At 43.6% G+C, this 24,257-nt stretch overlaps 1 protein-coding gene across 1 annotated transcript; it reads left to right on the top strand.

Moving 5' to 3' along the window:
* The first annotated feature begins 1,290 nt into the window (after positions 1-1,290).
* Positions 1,291-24,088, top strand: mntb (MAX network transcriptional repressor b). Its single transcript, XM_072662413.1, has 6 exons — positions 1,291-1,545; positions 6,550-7,216; positions 8,412-8,453; positions 8,979-9,090; positions 19,335-19,527; positions 20,360-24,088. The coding sequence occupies exons 1-6, from the start codon at positions 1,473-1,475 to the stop codon at positions 21,016-21,018; spliced, it is 1,746 nt and encodes a 581-aa protein (XP_072518514.1). The 5' UTR covers positions 1,291-1,472; the 3' UTR covers positions 21,019-24,088.
* The last annotated feature ends 169 nt before the right edge of the window (positions 24,089-24,257 follow it).

The raw sequence follows: 24,257 nt of genomic DNA, 5'->3' as shown, positions 1-24,257 counted from the left end.
AAAACATATGGTATTTCATGTTGCAATATGGTTACATTAAGCTACTAAACTGTACAGAACTGTGCCTCTATAGAGGTGAACTTAAATATCACGTTAAAGGTGCCCACACTTTTGCACTAGACTGTAAATACAGTATTTTGGTTCCAATAATGGCATAACAAATATTCATTTGTCTAATAATACTTCATTTTTTTTGTTATAAATAATTTAATAACATGACAATGATCTGTTTTGGCGAGAGTAAATCCCAAATCTTACACATAATGCCTTAAGTGCCTCAGACAGCTCCAGTCCTACTGAGGAACTCTCCTACTACAGTGCTAACGCTAACCGAGCTTTATCTTCAAACCGGCTCGGCGTGGTTTATGTTCATGCCAAAGTTGTTTTCTCAGAAATTCCAGACTCCTGAGCCAACTGTGTGTGTGTGTGTGTGTGTGTGTGTGAGAGAGAGAGAGAGAGATATGCGGAAAGCCGTAGCCACAACACGCACTGTACGCTAGCACTGTACTCACCGCACCCTTCGGTTACGCAAGAAGTAAAGATACGAAGTTGTTGTCAAGATACAAACTGTGAAGATATATAATTTTTAATGTTTTTTTTTTTATCTTGGTGGGCATTTATTAATCTTGATGGACGTGTATGTAAGTCGTGTTGTGCACAATTCGTGAACATTAAACGACTCCGTTCCCCCGCTTCACTGACCGTAACTGGGTTACTCTGCTCTAAACCCTGTGAGCGGTCTGGCCGTTGGGCTGTTGTGGGCGTGGCTATCTAGAATGATTGGCAGCTTCAAGCACGGCGAGGCCACGCTCACGCGCTCGACATGCAAATGAGCCGCGTTCGCGGCCTAGCGGGCGCCCATGTGGACGGACACCACGCCGTGTTGTTCTCCGCGCTGATTGGCTCGCCAGCGTCGACATGTTTTAATCGCATGCAAATATGCTGCGGGAGTGAGCGACTGTGAAAACCCGGAGAATGGACTCACGGATTCGGTCCACGAGTTGTTCACTCTTGTCTCGCTCTCAGGCAGGATAAACACTGCTGAAGTACGAAGATGTCGCTCAAACCAATAGTTGAAGTATTTCACTCAACAATAACAGCGGTGTGACTTTCTTTCAGGTGTTTGTGTGTCTTAAAAACGCCGGATCCGGACCCGTTCCGGTGAGGCGTGCTCTGCGCTACTTCTCGCTCGCTGGTAGTATAGGGGAGGAGCCGCGGCCACAGTGGGCGGGGCCTCAACGGTCTGCCTTCGACTTGTTGTGTTTTCTGTTACTCGCATCGCCATCTTGTTGCAAGTCGAGTAATGAATGTGTGAAGGGTTTTTTTTTCGTGGCGGAGCTTTGGATATTATATGACCGTCTTCGGACCCCGCCGGATTACACCGTTACCGAACGAGCTCGTGCATCCGCAACACGGGGACCCTCGCTCGCCATTTTTTCCTTTAACGAGACCGCATTGTATCGGTGTACGAGATGAGTATCGACACGCTGTTGGAGGCGGCGAGGTATCTGGAGTGGCAAGCCCAGCAACAACAGATCACACGTGGTAAGGCGGAGGGGGGAGAACGGGGTTACCGGTGGGGAGGAATGAATAAACAATATATAGTGAATTAAATCTGTGTTGGTGAATTACAAGAGGATGCATCTAGGCGGGAAATAGCCCGAGTAGCTCCGGCGTTTCACACAGACACAGGGTGAGCTGTTTGCAGGGAAGTGCACGGTTAAAAGCGTAGCCGTGGGCACGCACCGTGTTCGGGGTGAATGCTCGCTTCTTTGTGCTGAACTGTGTGAAGTCGTGCTTGTGGTCGGTGGCAGCTTGTGCGATTAGGGCACATTTCGCTTACTTGCTTTCCGGGTTAAATCCAGTCTATATTTAGTGCACTACTATGCGAGCTGCGGTGGGCGGCTGCACGTCTTCTCCTGGATGGCGCGCGCTATATCCTGTTTTTTATGATTTTGATTTTATTTAGTTTTTTTTTTTTCAGTCGAAAATCAGCTCAGGTGGTCCATTATTTTACAGTCATTACACCGCTGTGCATTTGTAAAAAAAAAATTAAATCCCACTTAAAATCCCTGAATTGACTTATTTATTATTTATTTATTTTCTGTTTTTGATCTACACACGGTGAGTGCACGGCGTTGCTGGCTGCGTGTTGGGCGGTGGCAATAGACCGGGGGCTTTTTTTTTTTTTTTTTTTTTTTTTTTACATAATGACATTGCCGAGTGGATATCTCATGACTTTTCGAGTCAAGGCCGGTCTGTTCCCTCTATCGTGATATTTCCGCGCACGTCTACGCGTGTAGGTCCCTCTCCCTTGTTTTTAACCGTGAAATACTTCATTATTTCCAGTCTGTTTTTTTATCTCTGCAATCTGGGAGTGGAGCTTTTTTTGTTTCGTTCTTGAGGTGACGTGTCAAGCAGGCCACGCCCCGGCGGATACCGCGTGCTGAGGTACCGCCCCTGCAGCCACGTGCGCGCCAGACCCTCCCCCCTCCTCCCCCCTCCACTCCCCATTCCTACCCCTCCTTTGGGTCACAACGGGGGAGAAAGTAGGGCAACACCCCCCCTCCACCTCCCTCTCTCTATGCAGGAGTTATATAATGTACATTTATTCCCCTGCATAGAGCTTCCCCAGCCTGCACTGACTGTTCCTTTTTTTTCCTTTTCCAAAATGAGAATAATCTTCTGCCTTTTGTCGAATATCTTGGAAGAAGGATTTCAGGAGCAGTCTGGGGGGGGGGGGGGCAGTACTCTAGCCATCTGCTCCAAACAGCCCAGTCACGTCACTCGAAATCAGGGTGTGTCAAAGGAGTGTGCCTGGCCTTGCCCCCTGCAAAGAAAACAATGAGGCTTACTACACTTATGGACCTATTATGCATAGTGTGCATCTCCTGCCAACCTTAAACAGTCACCAGGTACCATCTCACTGCCCTGTTTGCCTGTTTGTGTGGCCAGAAGGAAAGCTAATGCTCCTGGTCACACATTCTTCCAAACCCTGGTTAACTTTTCCACTGATTGTAGGAACTACTGGGACTTTGTCCCCCTGCAAAAAAAGGAGTAAGCACCAAGTTTGAGTCATAAGGTTAGGACTGCAGTTTTCAGAAGCATTGAAGACTCCTCTATGATTGACTGCAAAAGCTTTGCACCCAGCAATATTCTGAATGGGAGGAATGATTATATTAGTATGTTAAGTAGAAGCTTACAAAGGCATTAGTGTTGCAGGTTTCATGTAAAGAAAGCTTTATGAAATCAAGATTTTCCCTTGATGTTCCCTTGATTTTCCTGGACAGTTTGTTCACTCTGAAGCCTTGGGGGATTTAGCTGATTGTTTCAAGGCCTAAATGCATGAAGCGATTTTGTGTGGTGTAGCAATTTGCTGTGCATTTCCCCCATTTTGGTTTCAGAGCAGATCTTCTTGCTACAGAAGCATGAGAAGGCATGTAAGAGCTGCATTAGACTTATTAGGCCCAGTTTCCTACCTACATGGATTCAGCCTAGGCACAGACTACATTGCAGTACCTTAGGCTTAATCTGGGTCTGGAAGACTGTAGTCTCCGATTAATCAGCAATCTCAGTGGTGTTTGGTCATTATAAATCTCAGTTTATCCTTGTTTAGGCTGGCACATACTGGCATGTAGTGTTTTAACGAGCTAACATTAATAATACATGTTATATTAATAATAAAATGTTTAATTTAACAGCTCAAGAAAGCTTGTTCAGATCAGCCTCTTTTCTGACACATAGTCTTAAACATTAAAATCAAAGTTGGATTGGGTTCACTGTGTTTATCTTTGCACTGCACTACGCCGTCATTACATTGGATTGGCTGTTGTCTTTGTTTCCCCCTTTTTTTTTTTATTTATTGTAAATGCTTTTGAAAGGGGTTCTAGCAGTTGACGCAGCTCTGTGCAGCTAGGCCTATAAAAGCTTTGCGTGGGTTCCTTGCTTTGTTTGGAGCGCTCCGCATGTGTGAGTAATTGCATGTGCTCCAGAGAAAGAAGGAGGAATGGAGGGGCGGAACTTAAATGGCTGCGTCCTGTTGGCACATTTTCTCCTGAATCACAACGGGCTGTGTAATCTATGTCAGGAGACCAGGCACTGCTGTGCCAGAAACACATGGCCATTGAGAGCCGTGTTCTCCTCTTGAGTGTTTGTCCTTCGGACCACGGTACTGACCATCTGCTCCCTGCTTGTTGAAGTCTCCTTCACGGAAACGTCACTAATGGAAACTTAAAACTGGGACATGCTCTCGTTGGCGCGCACTATGGTGGCTGTTTACACAGCTTACCTGAGCCTCGCGTGAGGGAGCATGTTTGTTCAATGACGTTGCTTTATTTGCCAGTTTCAGTGAATGTAAGAGTCTGGTGTGGAGTATCTTTTACCGTATGAAGTGCACATTGGTGAAGGAAAAAAAAAGGTGCAGCCCAGTGGCTCCTGGTCCTTGTAATACCCCTGTTTTACCAGTCTCTGCTCAGCTCAGGAAGGGCTTGTTAATTAACTGATTAGTTAGGATCAGGGTTGAGTTTCACAAAGCAGGATTTCTCGGAAGTCAAAAAGTCAAGTCTTTCCAACAGGAGAGAAAGACGTTCACTCATGCTTATGTTATCCAGGTTTAGGGATTTATCAGGATGAAAATACGGAAATAGATGGACTGGGAACCACTGGTGTAGCCTGTGTTGAAATCCTGTCTGGGTGTGAGACTGAATTTGTTTTACGGCTTTTCATTTACTCAGCGTGTAAAGCTGAACGCTTGTTCTACCACCGTTTGCTAGAGAGAGGGAGGCGTCTTTTGAACGGCTGCCACACTGCAGTCGTTCTTTGACAGACAAGGATTCCCATGTGCCTGTCTGTTGGTCTCCCTGCGTCCATGGCAACTGCCACCTCTTAGTGCCGGTTGCATTAGCGACTCCCTCCGAGTGGGACGCAAAAAGCGCCGTAGATACTGCAGCACTGGATCACACCTCATGTCTCATAGTGCTGATGACATCAACTGAAAGGTTCTTTGGTAACTGCGACGCCCCCCTCTCTCCTCCCCTCCCCTCCCTCGCCAAAGTCCGACCAACAGAACAAAAGCAGCCGCCCTCAAGGCGTCTGATACAACACTACTGTATGGACGGCGCTGTCAATCACTGGAAGGTGGCCAATCGAAGAATTCGTCCAGGCCGCGGATGAGACGCCCTGGCCCGGCCTCAGATTCCCCTGCTTCTTCTGCAGGCTGCTGAATGACGTCAGGGCTCCTGTGCTGGAGACTGAGCCAGACCACTACCAGGGCTTCTCTCTTAAAGAGGCAGAGGCACATTCGGATTCCTAGCTCTTATCTTTCCCTCGCTAAGCCCAGAACTTCTCGGCCCCTGTTGACCAGACCTGCTTTACCTGTTTTAAAGCCGGATGATTTTTGAGTTTTGTTGTCCCACGGTGTTTGAGTCAGTTTTCAGTTTGTAATGTCCTGGTTAAGTTGAGATCCATGGTAAACCTGTCTAGGACTCCTACGTTCAGACACCAGTTAGTTTCCAACACCCTGGCTCATCTCATCATGGAGGTGTTGTCTGAATTGTTTCTGCTAGTTCAAGCACTTTGTTCTGGACACCAGCTGTGATTTGTAAGTGGCAGATCAGCAGAAAAAGATGGGTCTGGAAATCATGACTAGTCGTAAGAGATAGGACATGCCTCTGTCTTAAGACAAAAGCTTTTAGACCACTAGTTTTACAAGTGCACATTTGATGTATTTAACATAAGCTCACTGTGCTTGTTCTATCTGAGGGGGAAATATTATTAAATCCTTCATATTGTAATATTTTGATAAATACACATTTTATCAGTTATCAGTGCTTAGGAAAAATTGAATATAAATATAATAGCTGTAATTCAAAAACTGTCATAATGTAGCCTTTTATAGTAACCCCTAACGGATCTTATGAAACCCAGTAGATTATATGAGAGGATTCTTATCCAGGAATGGTGTGGTCTTTTTTTTTTATAATTTCACATTTTACCCCCATTTTCTACCAAATTTGAAAAGTCAGAATCCCTGTTTGTCAACTCCCCCATCACTAGCAGTGCCCCCCACACTAGGAGGGTGAAGACTACATGTGACGCCAAACTCCCACTGATGAAACATTACAATGCAGCCAGTGCACTTCGAGGAAAGTGCAGCCTCCCAGCTACGATAAAACAGCTAACAGACGCCTGTGCCGACCAACCTCAGACTAGGACTGATGTGGGGAGGAAGTGCCATCAGTTCTCCCCTAAGACAGCAAGGCCACTTGTGCTCTCTCTGACTCCCGGCTGCTGATGGGAAGCAGCATGACCCGGGATTTAAATCAGCGATCCTCTGATCATGAAGGGTTTCATTCCTAACAAGCAAGAGCACACCTGGTTCTGCTTGCTTTAGTTGGTTAGCCTCACTCTTCAACAGTTGATTAAACAGATGATTAAAAACCTGCAGCCACACCACAAGATCGGTAAATAGAGAAAATATCATGTAGTCCAGTAATTGATCTGTTAAACCATCAGCATCATAGCCATAACCGTTACCTTCTTTCTTTACAGAAGAAGAGGAGCGACGAGAGAAGGCCCTCCTTTCTCGTGGGGCAGAGCAGAAGCGACCTGAGATAACTGCTCCACTCATCCAGCCAGTGCAGATCAACCATGTAACCTGGGCTGACGAGACGCAGGTGGAACCCCACCGCCACCAGCACCATCCGCCAGCGCCGGCTCCACCCCCTCCTCTCCCGCCACCAGTTCCTATCACGGTCATCCCCATTCCCATGGTTTCTGCTAACCCTGCGGCACCCCCCCTACAGGCCACACCAGCACTCCACACAGCTTCCACCATGCCTGTGGTAACTCCCCTAGCTGCGGCTCTATCGCCTCCAGCCGCCTCTCTACTAAGCCCCACAGGGAAGGACGTACACTCTCCCCCACAGCAGCCGCAGCAACAGCAACATCGGCAGCTGGTCAGCCACATTAAGGCAGAGACCAGCAGCTTGCCCCAGTCAGGCAACAGCCCTAAACAGCAGCCGCAAGCCCTGCTGCAGCCATACCCTGCACCCATCATCACTACCCAGCCTGCAGCCCCAGGCCAACATGCTCTGCTGCCCCAACCTGCTCTGGTCCACCCACAGAGCACACAGAGCCAAGCCACACAACCCACGCGGACCAATGGCACACCCTTGGAGGATGCCCGCAGTCTTGAGGGGAAGAGGCGCCCCGGAGGGTGAGAGAGCCACTTCATTACGTGTGATTGTGTGTGGCAAACCTAGCTTATTGAATGAATTGTTGGCTTTGTTGGTTTGCAGTCGCTGCTGCTGTTTATTTTGAATATCAGCATTTACATTTTTCTGTTTTTAAACATTTAAGGCATAGAAGTGTGCATTTTAACTATGACAGCAAACAACTAACCAAAAACACTGATGATATTGATAGTGAAAATTATTTGCAACACCATCGATTAGTTGACCTAGTGACATTTGTTTGACATCAATTGATTGAAATATGGAAGCTACAGATGGCAGCGAATGCAGTGCAGGGTTGTAACCCACTCACCTAGTCAAAAACATATCAACACTTCACCTTAACATCCGCTAACAGGATGGTTGCAAGAAAGCTGTACAATAGCGAACTTACCTAGCTGCACAGCATGAGCGTAATGGGTGAGAAAACGCGCAGAAGAAGCTCAGTGTTGAGTAATTAAGATCACAGGTAGACATTTCGTATTGCCTGATGCCCCTGGCCACAGCAGCACTATAACTGCAGAGCCTGCAGATTGGTTTTCCCACTTCAAACAAACCACTAAACCAGTGGAATTTTGACATTCCCAAATATTTTCAAATATTTCAGAGTAGTGAAGAAAGATTTTGTGAAGGATGTGATGTGTTTTTGAACGTTAGAACTACATTTCTGGCACTGAAGTGGGCTTGTTCATAATAAACGCAATGTTCATTTTTGTCTGTCCCTAAAACGTATCATTTTAATAAGATGGATTGTGGTGGTCTGAGTGGCCAGTGCAAAATGTTATATCCGTCTAACCCTACTAAAATACTCCCAACGCGGCCAGAAGTTAAAAACAGCTTTTTAGTTAGATGTGTGTTAATTTAGCTAATAGAACAACAGAACAGCAAGGTTTGTCATCGTATTTTGCAGCTGTATGTTAAACCCTGAAAGCTAAATTATCCTTTTCCGTTACACCAGATACATTTTGAATAATCAGTGGACTGATTAATCAATTAATCATTTAAACCCTGCTATTAATAGTGGAAAATACAGTTGGTTTGTATTTATTATTATCAGAAAAAAGTGAGGAGGCCTGGAGGAATGCATGAGCAAGGAAGTTTTAGCAAATGCTATCTAAGTCCTGGTTACTTGTACGCAGCTCCAGTTCTAACCTAAATGCATCAATCATGTGCTTACAGGGCTGGAACTAGGGAGGTGCACAATAAGCTAGAAAAGAACAGGTGAGTGGACACTCAGTCACCTTTTTTGTATTTGTTACAACTCTTAGGTGATCAGAAATAGAAGCATGTTCTACCAAAATAACTTTTTTATTTGTTTGTTTTTTTAAGTAATGCGAGATGGCATAAGACTCTTTCTAGTTAAGTGGTTGATGTGGCTTTAGAAAGGGGCAGCATACACAAATATATATCCTCAAAAGAAACTTTATATCTCAGGTAAGAATGCTGAGGTATTTAAATATATTCCACAGCTACTCAAAATTTCCCCGGAAGCTTTCTCTGTTTGCTTACTATATGATCAGCCTGTGCCGTACCAGTTACCCCATTCTTAAATTTGACCCAGAGTGATTGTGAGGTCAAGATGTTTGTGAATGTGTGCAATATTCTGCGGTGCACAGGCGAAGGAATGTGTACTATATCATCTGAACCTGCCACGTGAACTCGGGCATCACATCTCATTCCATAACAACCTGGTCAGAACAAGGAGCACATTTATTATTTATGACCTGCTCTGTTTGTCTGCCCTAGACGAGCACATCTAAAGGAATGTTTTGAGACGCTGAAGAAGAACGTCCCCAACGTGGACGAGAAGAAAACGTCCAACCTGAGTGTGCTTAGAAGTGCTCTGCGCTACATCCAGGTAGGGCATGTTCTGCCAGCTGTCTGTGTGTGTATTTGCTACAATTTGTTATGTGTATCAAGTTTCTGTTGTTTACAACCAAGCTGGAATGTATAGGATATGCCAGAAACCGTGGTGTCAGGAAAACTGTGGAAAACATATTTGAAAGGTTTTTGATGAAAAAACGCCAAAAATGAACTATTTAGGCAGCTTTGGGAGGTACAACGGGTAAAAAATGAATGGATAAAATAAGATCAATAAACTGACGTCAGAATTTAGTCACCTGTGTGTTTCTATACAGTTCTTGCAGGTACTACAGTTGCAATTGAAATTCTTCAACCCCCACTGCATATTAGGCTTATTGGCAAACTGTACCACTTACCATAAACCAATCAAACAAGACTAATTTAAATATTCCAATTTATAATCTCAGGATTTCCTGATACTTGATTGAATCCATCTCGCCCTGCACATGCTGCAGGTTTCCAGTGCCGGTGGAAGCAAAGCAGCCCCAGAGCATCGAATGCTTCATTCATTCTCCTTCAGACATACCGCTGATCAATAGCATCAGCCAAGAAACTCCAGTTTTGTTTCATCGCTTTGCAGAACAGAATCCCAAAACCTCTGTGGCTTATTTATATGGTTTTGAGCAGATCTTCGTATAAGGCAGTGATCTGGCCACAGATCACAGATCAGGTGTTGACTTGGCCATATTTCTAACATACAATCAAACGTCTCAGTGAACAAACCCCTAGCAAGGCCAGGTATGTGATGTGGTTTATCTCAAGCACACCTGATGCAACTAATGAAGCTTTTGATTATATTAAAAAGAGAAATCGCCTGTTCTGATAGTTGTGTTGAGATATTTCAGTTGTTCTTGTTTTTACAGGTTTATTAGAAGCAGCTGAAAGTTTGTTTGCAAATGAACCTAATTTGGGGTGAATTTCAGTTGCAACTGTACCTACTGGGGGTAGAGGTGTATAATATGTAGAGCTGGGCAATATGACGATATTTGATCGTATCGTGATCAATTTTGTTATTGTGATATCGAGGATATTGTTGGTGCTTAATAAACACTCATCAACAGCAGGTTTCATTACTAACAGTGTAATTAGACTGGTTTAATTGGCGGAAGAGCAGCAGAAGTTGAGTAAAAATCACTGTATTCAGTACGGGAGAGTATCTGAATAGTAGTTTATAAGAATCTGTCGCTACTGATGTTTGAAGTCTGGGATTACATGTATTGTGATAAATATTGTGTGTCACAAAGAAAGTCTATTAATATCGTGATACAGTATTTTTACCATTGCCATTTACGATTTTACAATATTGTCCAACCCTAATAATATGTCAAAACTTTGAAGCGGCTATTAAAAATCCTTCTTCTATATCCAGTTAAAGTTGACTACTTATGATTTCTGTGGTGAAATATGCAGCTGTTCAAGTACTGATGTTGTGAAGTATGAATGAAGTACTGATGATATCTGATGATATCCATACTACATTTAAATGCTTGTTGTTTATCACATTAACAATATTTATCACAGCAACCTCTACTCTGATGTCATTTATCATGATTACAACAACATTACCCAGCCCTAGAGGGAGATGTGCCTGCCACCCCAGGTTGACGATGCTGTCACGCGACAGGGGAAAGACCTACTTACTGGGAATTGGCAACGATTCATAAAAAATTAAAGGGGAAACAAAAAAGTGGTGACAAAAGAAGGAGCTGAGTGTGGATTTAGCACTGCGGTTTTGAAGCCATGTTCGGTTTGCTGCGTCGGCCCAAAACATGTGTGTGTGTGTGTGTGCTGAAGCAGATTTTCACAGCTTTCTTTCATGCATTTAATACCCTTGGGGCTGCTGTAGTGGATGCCATGTTTGTGGAACTCTGATCTTGTCCCAGTTGAAGCGTCTCCAATGTGGACGCCATTGGATTATGCAGGTTGTTGTAAAGGTTAATGTTTAAAACTGGATGAGATGATGATGATGATGATCATGATGATTGAGGGTCGGATTGCTGGTGAAAGGTGCTCGACTGACCTGAATTGCCTGAGTTAAGATTTGATGGACGGGAATAAAGGAGACAAGATGTTAAAATTCTGTCCGATTTAGTTCAAGGGTGCAAAAGGATGGAGATTCGTGACCAGGTTCTTTCCTTTCCGTTTTTAAAAGACAGCCACAGAGGATTTGGATTTTTCAGCCACTTTCATTTGCGTTCTCTCTCTCTCTCCCTCTTTCTCCCTCTCCCGCCCACACACCCTCACACAGCCAAAGCAGTATTGGCAGAATAGTGTCATAGACATATGCCACAGTGGCCTGATTCGATCCTTTCAGGAAGACCTTGCTTAGTCATTATCTTTATCGCGGGTCATTCTTCTGATTCTCATTTCTGCACTTTTACTTGTGTGCCTCTTCATGTTCATGCAGCTTGTGTTAATCTCAGCAAAATCTGTAGTGAATGACCATCAGAAGGAAGTGTATGAATTTGAGCATGAACAGAGGCATCGATGGTTAGCGGTTTTCATAGGTTCTCCGCGCTACATGAACACTCTTAAACTTAAAGATGCTTTAAATGGGTCTTTGAGGGATGCCATAGAGGAACCACTTTTGGTTTCATTAAGAGGCATGTTTGTAATACAGGTCTGAGAGTGAGAAGACCTTTTTAGAGGTCCAAAAACTTGGACTACAAAGGTTCTTTACATTAAAGTAAAAGGTCCTGCGCTGTTATGGTTCTTTATCGGACCAAAAGTGCATTTTCTTTGGCGTCACTCCAAGAACCATTTAAAGCACCTGTATGTTTAAGAGTGAAGGTAATTCTGCATCAATGCACAATTAATCATAAGGGAGAAACATGCAGCATTGTTCTGATTGAGTTTGGCCTGATTGTAAGTCTGTGTATTTATATGATGACATACACTAACTTTATCATTAATATGTGATGTATAAAGGCTATTCGGAGGGAAGGGTGTTTGTAGAATTTAGGCCACGAATCAACCAAATTGCATGTAATTACATTACATTCTCCTCTACTAGCACAGAGACTGAGATTCTACTGCTCCTGCCCTCCCGTCCTGCCTCTCTCTCTCTCTCTCTCTCTCTCTCTCTCCTAGCCCCTCCCTCCCTCCTTCTTTGCCTGCTCCCCAGTCCACGTGAGTCATGAGCACATGGTGAGCGCGAGTGTGCTGCCGTCAGCTTCTGCTCTAGACAAGCTCCGCCTATCCCTCCTTCCCTCCTTTCCCCTTCCTCTCGCTCTCCCTCACTCACTCGTGCTCTCTCCCTGCCTGCCTCTCGCTGCGAGCGTGCCAGACTTCAGTACACACCGTGCCACTGTCGCACATGCTTACTGGTGCGTCGGCTGAAAGCTGTAGCCTTGTTTGGGGGGGGTGGTACCGGAGAGAGAAGGAGAGTGAGTGTGTAGGGACCAGTGAACCCAAAACAAATCAGATATGGTGATATAAATAACGGCACCTCTGAATATAATAGGATTGCTATTTGAAGTCTTCATTCATTCGCAGAGATTGTTTGCCCACCTGCTCTTCCCTGACTGGCCAGCCTGTTGTATGGTGCGCATTTTCTTCGACTACCCTTGTACGTATCTGTGTTACCAAGGAGATGGTGTAGGGCATGACCAGTGGTCAGCGGACAGCGGGGAGTCCCTGACCGTGCTGTTTGCGAGAATGTGTTCACTGCTGATGTAATAAGCCCAGCCGCTAAACCTTCTACTCTCTACAGCGCAGATCAGCTGATTAGCTGGGAAATAATTGACTCAAATAGCTTTTCATATCTCTCTGCCTCACGGTCACGCTTGCTCTGCGTGTTAACTTGCAGCAGAACGGCTGCGTATTGTTTAGACGATCCATCCAGCATTGTTTAACACACGGTTACCTCCTCGTGTCTCGCCATTTATGGGATGGAGCGCTGAATGAGTTGTCACCAAGGACAAATCATTCGTCTGTCTGTGGCGAGAGAAGGAGAACATGGGCAGACTGTAATTACAGAGGGAGAGCGGAGATGATGGCGGGAGTGTATTAAAAAGCAAAAGGGGAAGGGGGTGGGTGAGAGACGGCGAGGTGCGGAACACGCCGGAGGTCGTGTAGTCCAATCACATTACCCGCACACGCTCGGGTCCGCCTTCCGCCACCCCTCCTCAACCCCCACGCTGCTCCTTTTCTGTTCCGTTGCCAGGGAGACTGGCGGGTTCCAGCTGTTGCCGTGGTGACGTCCCATGGGACTCAATGGTGCTGTCTGGTCGCTAGCTTGGAGACAAAAGGCCGAGCGTGCCAAAACTGACCTGTGGCAAACCGCCAACATGTCCAAACGTGCACGCAGGGCCGTGTGACATGAGCCATGATGCACACACACACACACACACACACGTCCTGCCCATTCATCATCAGGGTCAACAGATCAGGTTGTGGCCAAATGCGATGCTGGAGATGCAGTCTACACGCAGGAACCACTATGACACCCCCAGCGATTTTTATACACACTTCAAAATGTTTTCCCACATTTTTTCCCCCACTTTGAAAAATAAAGGTGCTTCAATGATGCCATTGAAGAACAACTTTTGGTTCCATAAAGAACCATATTTGTAGTCAGGATGTGGGAGAAGAACCTTCTCTTGAATGTGCATCTTTTTACAAACATGCTTCTTTATGGCACCAAAAGTGGTTCCTTTATGTCATCACTTAAAGAACCCTTTCAAGCACCTTTATTCAAAATGTGTCTTGCTACTCCGGGACGTGAGCGGTGCAGCAGCGTGCACCCGTGCCTTGTTTGTGGAACAGTACAGTGGGCCTGTACCGGAAATTCGCACCGATTGTAATCAAAGATTTACAAGCGTCCTTTTTCCAGTTGGATTATCAAATCAATTGTTTTACTGTATTACTTGGCTAAATAAAGAGATCATTCAACAAAGAGCAGGTCGCATCCATTAACCCAAAGCACCTTTGGCCTGAGATTGTGCTGTTGTTGTGTTTTTTTATTTTTTTTTATTTTAATCTGTAGATTGACTTTAAAATGTAGAAAAGTGAAGAACAACAGAACTTGAAGATGTTCTGAGGTTCTCTTTGCAATCTTGATTCCCATTGTAATATCAGTCCAACAAAACTTCTATCCAAGCATTGATGGTCTTTCAGATATTTGGTCCCTCATAAACATTAGCATACCTCCTGAATAGAACTTTAATGGGTTATAGGTATGTATGCAGCTGTACTAATACATTGAGCAACATGGATAAAGGCTGAGCATGCCAAAACTGTCCCGCGAGTACAGGGTTGTCAGACACAAGCCATGATCACTTGTGTCCTGTCCCTTCATCATCGTGGGATGTCATAGATCAGGTTTGACCACATTTGATGCTAGAGGTGTAGTCTACATGCAGGTGTACCCACACACACTGAGTTACCACTACAACCCAACCAGCGGTCATAAACATGTGGTGGCAACATGTGGTGGTCTATGCTTGTATCAGTGCATGCATGTCATGTTACTCTGGGATTATGCTGATGTTGATGAACCATTGAATCTCAGAAACTCTGTGTGTATGTGTGTGTGTGTACATATATACAAATATATATGTGTATATATCCATGTATCCATATTAGCATGCTAATAGTGAACAGAATAAGCGAAGAGCCAGCAGGTGATCGTGATTCTGACCACCACTGTACAAATAAAAGGGACTGATAATTAAATAGACAATCACCTGCGGGCTGGTGTTTATGCTGTGACCGACATTTTGATTGCATTGCTTAATATGCAGCAAGACTGTCCAGAATGTTGCACAATTAGAGGGGCTTTTAGCGCTTCCTCAAAATTGATCCCCCAGTTCAGCATCGAAAGCGTTCTACTCAAGATCAAAACATTTAAACGAAGCATGAACTGTGTTGTACTTTTTACTCTGGTTCTTTTCTTGCAGACCTGTTCTTGAATGTGTATTATCGACAGGGTTGTTTCTGGTATTCCAGTACAGGTTACTGAACACTTTAAACAAATTAATCTGTGACCTAATCCAGAGGCTTTCTGTAGTAATCTGATTTGCTTCTAGTTGTTTAACTACTAAATAAATAACAAGTAACACAGTTTTAACAAGATGGCTTTAACTTAACAAAAGCTAACAGAAAAAAACTGTTTAAATGTTTGTTATATTTGATTACAGTGTTAAAATATCTGCATTTTATTAACTTTGCTCCACTTGTAACTTGGGCTGCAACAAACTAGTATTCTAAATGTCGTTAGTTGATGGTCGAATCAAATAATGAATTATGAATCACTCAATTACCAAATGACTCTTATGTAGCTATCAGCTTTTAAATTTAGCTTGATGTTGTTTTATGCATTTGCTAACTGACACTAAAGACAATGAAAATAAAAACATAATACTTCTTCAAAAATGTACTGTTTTAATAAACACTCCTGCTTATATAAACTTAACTTAACTTAAAAATACGGCTGTGCAACGATGAATGTATTATATACCAAAACTAAATCTAAGTTTAAGTTTTCTAAAACTGTTTTCCCTTCATCGGTTTCCCATAATGTTCTGAATTAGCAAAAAGGGGAAAGGGTAGACAAATGTGAGCTACATTTTAACTTCAGTTTCAAAGTATTTTGTGTGTCAGTTTGTTTGTATTCGCGACTTATTTTGACACATTCTCGCGCTCTTTTTTCCCCTCTTCTTCTTTCATTCTGTTACACGTTACAAGTTAATAGTGAAGTTAGTCGCTCTGATGTTGACTTGCTTGAGGATTTCTCCTTTTTAACCTCACTCCACATGAGACTCCCACGCCTCACACTAAAAGAACTCTCTGTGATGTCGCTGCAGATGTGTGGCCGTCCTCGATGTGTTGCCTTATGGCTCTCATGACTCAATGTTTGCAAACCGCAACGTTTTATCCACACACTCCGCTTACATGACCGACAGCTGCTCGCTCTGTACCTTTTCACTGCAGTTCTGTGTCCAGAATTATTACTAAATTATTACTGTGAAGGTAAAGGTGCAAGTATTTGTCAACATGTATCCGCATTGGACCCATCCGTGGTGCGCGCACACACACACACACACACACACACACACACACGTGAACTAGGGGCAGTGAGCGCACAGTGACCACTGCGGTGGGCAGCCAATTCAATCGCCCGGGGAGCAGAGAGGGTAAAGGGCCTAGCTCAAAGGACCAACAGTGGCAGCTTGCCGAGCCCGGGAATCAAACCTGCAACCCTGTCATCGATAGCCCAGAGCTCTAACCGCTGAGCCACCACTGCCCAGCACCATGGGACCAGCAGCAGTAAAACTGTACCCCACACTGTTCTGATTATGCGATTTAATCTGCAGTTCAGTCGACTAAGTCAATTAGTCATTGCAGCTTGTATTTATAAACAATATACCCATATTCAACATCATAATGTAAATTTTATGCACCGCTTTTGTGTGATCGTACACACATATAAATAGTGAATACTAAATTAAACCATTTATGTTTTTTTGCTAGACTTCATCACAAATGCTTTGAACAAAAGAGTTTTAGGTTTTATGAATCGAGCAGCTTATTTCCTCCAGTTCAGAAGGTTCTTCATACCAAAAGTCGTTGTCCATGAAAGCTACTCTACTTTATTCCAGTGAAGTCTTCCAGTAAAATATGTTGCTTGCAAGTGTTTTATATTGTAACAGAATGCATTATTTGGCATAAGAAGATGGGTTAGGGTGTGTGTGCGCATGCCTCTCATGTTGAGTTGCTGTGTGAAGAGGCTTAAGGCAGTCCCACTGGCCAGACAGCCCAATCTCGCTAATCCCGGATCAAGCTTCACAAGGGCAGTTGCATGTGTGCTATCAAACCCGCTGCACCGTCCAGTTGCATTCATACTCCCTTAATGTCTGTGTTATATAATCACATACACACACACACTTCTGGAATACTATAAAACTACTCATTCTCTCTCTGCATGGCTTCTTTCTCTTTTTAGCTCTCACATGCTGTTTTTTTCCCCTTTGCCCCGTCTTCCCTCACACACTCAGTCTGCCTTCCACTCAGCCTCCGACTGATATACACATACACATACGTACACACACACACACACACACACACACACACACACACACACACACACACACAATCGTGCATAGCAACCCACGTAACCTAGTAGGATCTTGTTCGTTTGGTGCCAAAATGGTCGTGCCGTCCGCAAGTTTCTTTGGCAGAGAGAGCAGTAGTAGGGGGTGGAGGAGGAAGCAGGCTGTTAGGAGTGTGTTTGGGCCATCACGTGCACCAAGTTTTGGCAGATTTGGGGGAGGGCAGAGAAGGGGGGTTGGTTAAACAGCTTTTCTCAGGACAGAGTGTTTTCCTGCCTGCATGTGACCATATTAGTTTGGGTAACATTCTTCCATTGTACTGATTATTATTCTTATTGTTGTTTTTATTATTATTATTATTAATAATAATAATAATAATAATAATAATAATAAAAACCCATGAGCAGTGAAAAAGGTGGCAGGAGTGTGGGTTCAGACAGCTTCGTTCCTAATAGTAAACCTTAATGTTAACATGAATTTTAAGTGATTTTAAAGTGATTTTAACATGAATATTTTAGCAAATTACATAAAGAAAATGCATTTTAAAAGCATTAAGAAGAAAATAGTTACTGAGCTCTAACTAAGCAAAATGTTACCTCAAAAGTAAGACCAGCCTTTAATCTGTTAATCAGTCCTTGGATGTCTGTACTAGCAAACTTTTTTAAAGTTGATAAAACTTAGGACCACATTTAGATGTCATATGGGGAGATAAAATAAATAAAATTAAGAACATATAATTAAAACAAAGGATATTCTTAAAACAATATGTTTTAAAAAATAAAAATTAAACATAAAAATTTAATTAAAAGGATAAACTTTTAGCAGCTATGCAAATTCAGGTTATGACCAAAAGTCACTTTTAAAAACCCACATCTATTAAAAATAAGGTCGGTCTATCATCTACAGTCTTTACCCATTGTTGTGCTCTACTGGCTTCATAATAGTGTGCAGTGCATGGACCCTAATAATTGCCACTTGCGATGTAAGACGAACGCTCAGCTCTAATAGCCGTTATGACGATCCATAGAAATCAACGTCTTTATATATTGATTTTAAAGTAAAGCTAAATTATAGCTGGCTGTTCTGCCAACAATGATCAATCTTGAATTTGATCAATTTGATGAGATATATATATATTAGATAGAGAGATACATATATAGTTTTGTAGACATCTCTTGTAATGAATGTATTTGACAATTTTACTTGGACTACACCCATTGCTGACACAGATGTGCAAATGCACACACACAGCTTGACTAGTCCCCGTAGAGAAGTATTGTAAATAAAATAGGACACTCTGGAACACATAAACATGAACCTATTAGCATCTTGTCTAATGTCTGCTATGGCTAGAGGGGTATAAAGCCCCCCTCCAGCATTGAGCTGTGGAGTAGTGGAACTCCGGAAGCAGTGTTCTCAGTGGTGCTCTATCCAATCATTGGGATACGAGGCCCTTCCTACAGGCTAGGAATCAATGCGTTCTTTAATGGAAGGAGAAGATGCTTGTTAACGTTGTAGCACCACTGACTCCTTTACCCCCTGTGCTTCCCTTGCCTGGTTTAATATTCCATTGTCAGCTGACCAAAAGTAAAAGTGGGTCAGCAGACTATTTAACTATGTAACAGTTCCTCCTCTCTCTCTCTCTCTCTCTCTCTTTTAATTGTACATGGAGCTTTCATTTTTACTGCTTTGTTAAAACATTAACAGAGATGTCATAACAAAGTGCCTAGCGAAGACACACCCACAGACACAAGCTGGCACTTTTTAAGGTGTTGTGACTATTCAGCTGAGAGGGTAATGCGGAAGTGCCTTGCAGAAGTGGTCAGGCAAGTTTTTTTTTTTTTTTTTTTTTCCCCAGGCGCAAGCCTATTGGCTGAAATGGAAAGCTGTGAATTTAGTCGTGGTAGGCCATGCCTCCTTTTTGTAATGGTGTTTGGAAAAGGCAGGGTTTACTGGAGAGGGTTGTGTGGACAGAAGTGCAGGATAAACTACTGAGGTAGAAATGAAGGAGAATAAGTGACGGAAGCACAAAGTAGAACTCTCCCACAAAGTTCAGTGTCATACCAGAGAGTGTGAACAAGCATTACCATGAATATGGAATTTAATGAAGGAGATAACCGGAAATATGGAATATGGAGTGTTTGGTATGTGAGGAGATGATGAACACATTTTCATCTGTTTGATGCAGACGCTGAAGCGCAAGGAAAAGGAGTATGAGCATGAGATGGAGCGTCTGGCAAGAGAGAAGATTGCAACCCAGCAGAGACTGGCTGAACTGAAGAACGAGCTGAGCCAGTGTATGGACATCATGGAGATCGACCGCATCCTCCGCCAGACTGTCCAGCCAGAGGATGATCAAGCCTCAACATCTACAGCATCAGGTACTGAAAATTTAATGGCTGTGAGTCATGAAATGGTACAGCTACCATTCTCAAATGGTACATACAGCAAACATAAAACCACTGAAACACTGATGTGGTACCTTGATTGGTTTGATTGGTCCATTTTGATGTCAGAGTCATATATGACTTTGCTCTATATGGGTGGGTAGAACAGATCTCCCCCTTTAATCCATCTGATGCTAGCCAATGTGCGCTCCATTAGCTGACGTGACAGAACTGGCAAGAAGTCCAAGCTTCTTTAGCTGTACAGTGCCGTTGTGTTGGTGGCAGTTTAAAATGAGTGCAAGTTCGATTCCTGAGTCATGCCGTTTTGCCATCAGAAGCCAGAGTCTGCGCGAGCACAATAGGCCATGCACTCTCCAGATGGGTAGATGGCGCTCTCTCCCCTCGTTACTCTTAAGTGATGTTGGCACATCTGTCTGTGAGCTGGTGAGGTGGAGCAGGGGACCTGATGCTTTCCTCCGTGTGTCTGCTGACTGGCAATAATGGGTCAGAGGTGGTGGCTGGCATTGCGTGTATTGGAGAACACTTGTCCTTACCCTCCTAGTGTTGGGAGCATTGTTAGTGCTTGAGGGAGCTACGAATGGGTTTGTACCAAATACATAGAAAAAAGGAAAGAAAGGAAAAAGGAAGGGTATTGCTAAGGCGAATATTATGTTTATTAATAAACAACATACCGGCACGTCATTCTGTGCTGTATTACTGAGCGTTTTGTAAATCCAGTAAATACACAGTTGTGATGAACATATATCACAGGCTTAAGATAAATAAATAAACCCTCACTTGATGTCTTTCTTCTTTCTTCCGACAGAAGGTGAAGACAACTTTGACCAGGATGCAGAAGATGATGTTCTGTCTTCCCCTCGACCCTCGGCTGCCCGGCCCCAGCCGGCTCCGTCTGAGCCTCGCCCATGCCTACCCGCTCCCCCACCCTCCTCCATCCTCCCCTCGCACATCGCCATTCATCATAAGCCCTCGGTCCCTCCCTCCTCCGCCCCGTCTCAGCCACAGACCGCAACGGTGACCCCTCAAGCCATCGCCCCAGCTCCTCCACCTCAGCCCACCGTCATTGCCCACGCCTCCGTCTCACATGCCTCAGTCATCCAGGCTGTCAACCACGTCCTGCCGGCTGCCCCCAAACACCTGGCTCACATAGCGCCCTCTGGAGGAGGCGGCCAGCCAATCGGACACATTACCGTGCACCCGGTGGCCCACCTCTACCCGCAGTCTGTGGCCGTTTCCCAGTCGGCCATGGTGGGTCACATCACGCACACGCTGGCCCACCACCCCCAGACCCACGGCCAGGTCAACGGCACTCCGGCAGCAGCAGGCCAGCAGGGGGCGGTGGTGGGGAAACCCACGGCGATGATGGCCCACCATCACGCGGGTTTAGTGGGGCAGACGGTGCTTAACCCAGTGACTATGGTGACCGTACCGCCTTTTCCTGTCAGCACGCTTAAGCTAGCCTGAGGCAGAGCGAGAGTAACTGTGTGAAACGTTGCTAATGTGGGTTGCATGTTGTGACATCTCTTGCAGGTCATGAGAAACATCTGGATGCTCCTTGTGACAGTAAATGACAGTCGATACAGCACAGAACATATGAAATGTGAGTCGTACAAGTGGCTTCATCAGTGCGAGCTTAATCATAGGAGTTGGAGTCCTACTGACTGAAAGGAGTAGCTCAACCAAATATGCTAAGCTGGCTAACAATGAATGGAAGCTAGTCACCTCCAATTTAGATGATGTCATTTTTTTCTGTCTTTTTTTTTCTTTTTTTAATGACGCCAACTGGTGGCCCTTTTCTCTTTTCATTCACTGTTGGCAACGTTAGCATTTCTGACGGAACTGTTCTTTTAAAGGAGCGGCTCAACCAAACATGCTAAGGTAGCTGGAACCTACGAGCCACCAGGTAGCATGTCATTTGCATACTGCTAATTAGTAGCAGCTTGTTTTCATTTATTGTAACATCCTTTTTGACTGCAGTGTTCCATTAAGTGCAGAGCTGTATGAGAAGAGGGTCGACTGCATAATGTGTAATGGGCCCCACTTTGTATTGTCACTAATAACTGTATAGTTACACATTAATAATACATGCAACGACACCGTAACCACCGGCGATGTATTCACAGTTACAGATGGATTACAGCAGTACAGCTTATGTAAATACATGTGTATCAGCTTCAGTTTTAAGAGACACAAGTGTCTCTCGAGAGCCGTAACAGCAGATTCTCTCTTGTGTGGTTATAAATGTGTAATAAGATGAGGGTGATCGTATTAATATAAACTTCTGCTTAGCTGTTGATGCTGAAGTTGATATACATGTGTAATTACAGAATTACAGAAATGCATCTGTATCAGTGAATAACATCACTAGAAGTTACTAGCAGTCACTACTAGCGTGGATTGTTAATGTGCGACTACACAGTCATTAGACTCATAAAACATAAAGCGGGACTGTGTGATGCACTTACAAACCTAACAAATGCTAAAGTCCTGGGTGTCTGTTCTTAACGAGTGAATGGAGTGCTCAGAATGAAGCGTCTCTTCCTCTGCCTCTCCGTCCTTTCCTCTTCCTTCTCCTCCTCCTTCCTCAGATTAACTAATGTACTGGAACTTCTCAGGCATCAGGCTTTCTCATCCAGTCACCAAAAAAACACAACAAAAATGTAAAAAAAATATAATAATTAAAAAAAAGCAAACAAAGAAGAAAAAAAAACAACAGAAGCAGCTAGATGTTCAGAACCATTGAAAATCTGGCTTGCTGCATTTGTCTTGTCATTGTCTCAGAAAATCTTAGTAATAACCAGACCTCAAACTGGGCAAACGGAGACCGTGTGTACACGCACACAGACGCGCGCGCAAAGAAACATACAAGTGCCTAGCCCCTGGTCCAAGTCCAATGGCGCCCTCTGCTGCCTAAACGTGGTTTGAGCTGAACTTTCGGAAGGATTACATACATGATCGCCCCGATCGTGTCCTTTTTTTGTTTTTGAGTCATCCACAGACAATGATCATTTGCCAGCAGTTGCTGCTGTCCTTCAGATTAAACTGCCTGTCTTTATAGTGAAGTCAGAACAACCAGGAGAGCTCTGGGAACATGCAGAGTATTCAGGAAAAAAAAAAGATCCATTTGGGCATTTCTACAACCACAAAATCAATCCAACGCTAAGAACTGCTTACATTCTTACATTCTAGTGAATAGAATGATTGATTGTTATGAAGTTGTTGTTGTTGTTGCTGTTATCAGTTGTTAACTTGTGGAGATTTTCAGTCTGTTCCACTTAAACACACACGGTACCGAGGCGATACACCACCGGACTCGATCCGTTTTCCAAAAAGACATCTTCTGATGGACATTCGCTCACACCGAGAAGCAGCCTGTAGTTGTAATAGTTATAGCAGGATGGATGGACGTCAGTATATATGTTAGATGTATGTGAGAGCTCTTTTCTGTATCCTTTGCAGAATTGCATGGACAGGTTTTTGTGTTTTCTGTTCTATGGTGCGTATACTTTGAGAAGGTGATTTATGTCTGTCGGAGCGTTTAGGCTGTGTCAGAATCTATATTTTTTAACTTTTTAATTTATCTTCCTCTTTAGTAATCCCCTATACCCAGTTTATCCTGTATCCTGTTTACCTCACAACTTAACATCCATTCATGTCGTCTCCCTACGACCCTTTCCACAGTTATCTCACAGTAATCCTACAGTAATCATGCAGCGATCGTTTCTCTGTCCAGACTCTCACCCACATTTTACTTAGTGTTGCAACTACAGCATGAGAAAAGCTACTAACGGTGGTACAGCGTACTGTGTCTCATTGCAATGTACTATCAGTTTCAACCAGAACACTGTGATGCCCTGCTTTTAACTTCCAGCCCCTACTTGCTACAAAACCACGCCAGTCAGAGGCTTTGCTTCACATGCCTGGGTGAGAAAAGAGGAAGCATTGGTGCGCTTCAGTCCACTTCAGATGTGAAAACCTTTCCCTATATTTGGTGACGGGAAGAGAGAACGAGACATGCTGTGCTTCATTTTCAGTAAACAAAAAGAAAAACTTAGCCTGACCTTTGTAATATTTAGTAGTTTTTTTTTTTCTCTCTCTTTTTTTAATATGTCTGTATGTGTATATATAAATATGTGATGTATATGCACGCATTCACATATACGTTTGTGTATTTTGAAGATTATATTGTTGCCTGGTTTTGCATGTAGATTGCAATTTTTGGTTCATGTTGATTTCCTTGACACCCCTCCCCTCCCTCCTTAATTTTCTGGGACCATATTTAATACTGTATGATGTGGTGGGGACCATTTAGACCTCATTCTACATTGATATTATATATAAATATATAAAAATCTGCATTTTCCCTATGGAGAAAGTTTAAGTTATATATCGCCTGTACATTTTGGGCTGCATTAAAATCTAATTGTCCACCATGTTTAAAAGAAAGAACAGTAATAAAGTAATGATGAAATATGCTAGATTAATGAGACAACCATAATGACTATTCATAATAAATCTTATGACATTTACAAGCCCATGTGTCCTGTGCTTTGTGTCAAACAGAATTCAAACGTTATGAAGTCTGCTGTGTAATTGTACATGTTTTCCATAGACACAGACATTTCAGGACAGCATTGCCAAATCATATTAAATACAACACGAGAATGATGTAAAGAACACAACAGGAGAATATGAAATTTCTA

This window comes from Salminus brasiliensis, chromosome 18 (assembly GCF_030463535.1).
Source record: "Salminus brasiliensis chromosome 18, fSalBra1.hap2, whole genome shotgun sequence".
Classification (NCBI taxonomy): Eukaryota; Metazoa; Chordata; class Actinopteri; order Characiformes; family Bryconidae; genus Salminus; species Salminus brasiliensis.
Note: the sequence above shows the minus strand (reverse complement) of the source record. Positions and strands in the feature narration are given on the sequence as shown.

Bases quoted from the DNA above. Each gene is read 5' to 3' on its own strand.
- mntb (XM_072662413.1), top strand. From the start codon at position 1,473: ATGAGTATCGACACGCTGTTGGAGGCGGCGAGGTATCTGGAGTGGCAA. The intron at 1,546-6,549 runs GTAAGGCGGAGG...CTTTCTTTACAG, and splicing joins GCAACAACAGATCACACGTG to AAGAAGAGGAGCGACGAGAG. The intron at 9,091-19,334 runs GTAGGGCATGTT...TGTTTGATGCAG, and splicing joins GTGCTCTGCGCTACATCCAG to ACGCTGAAGCGCAAGGAAAA.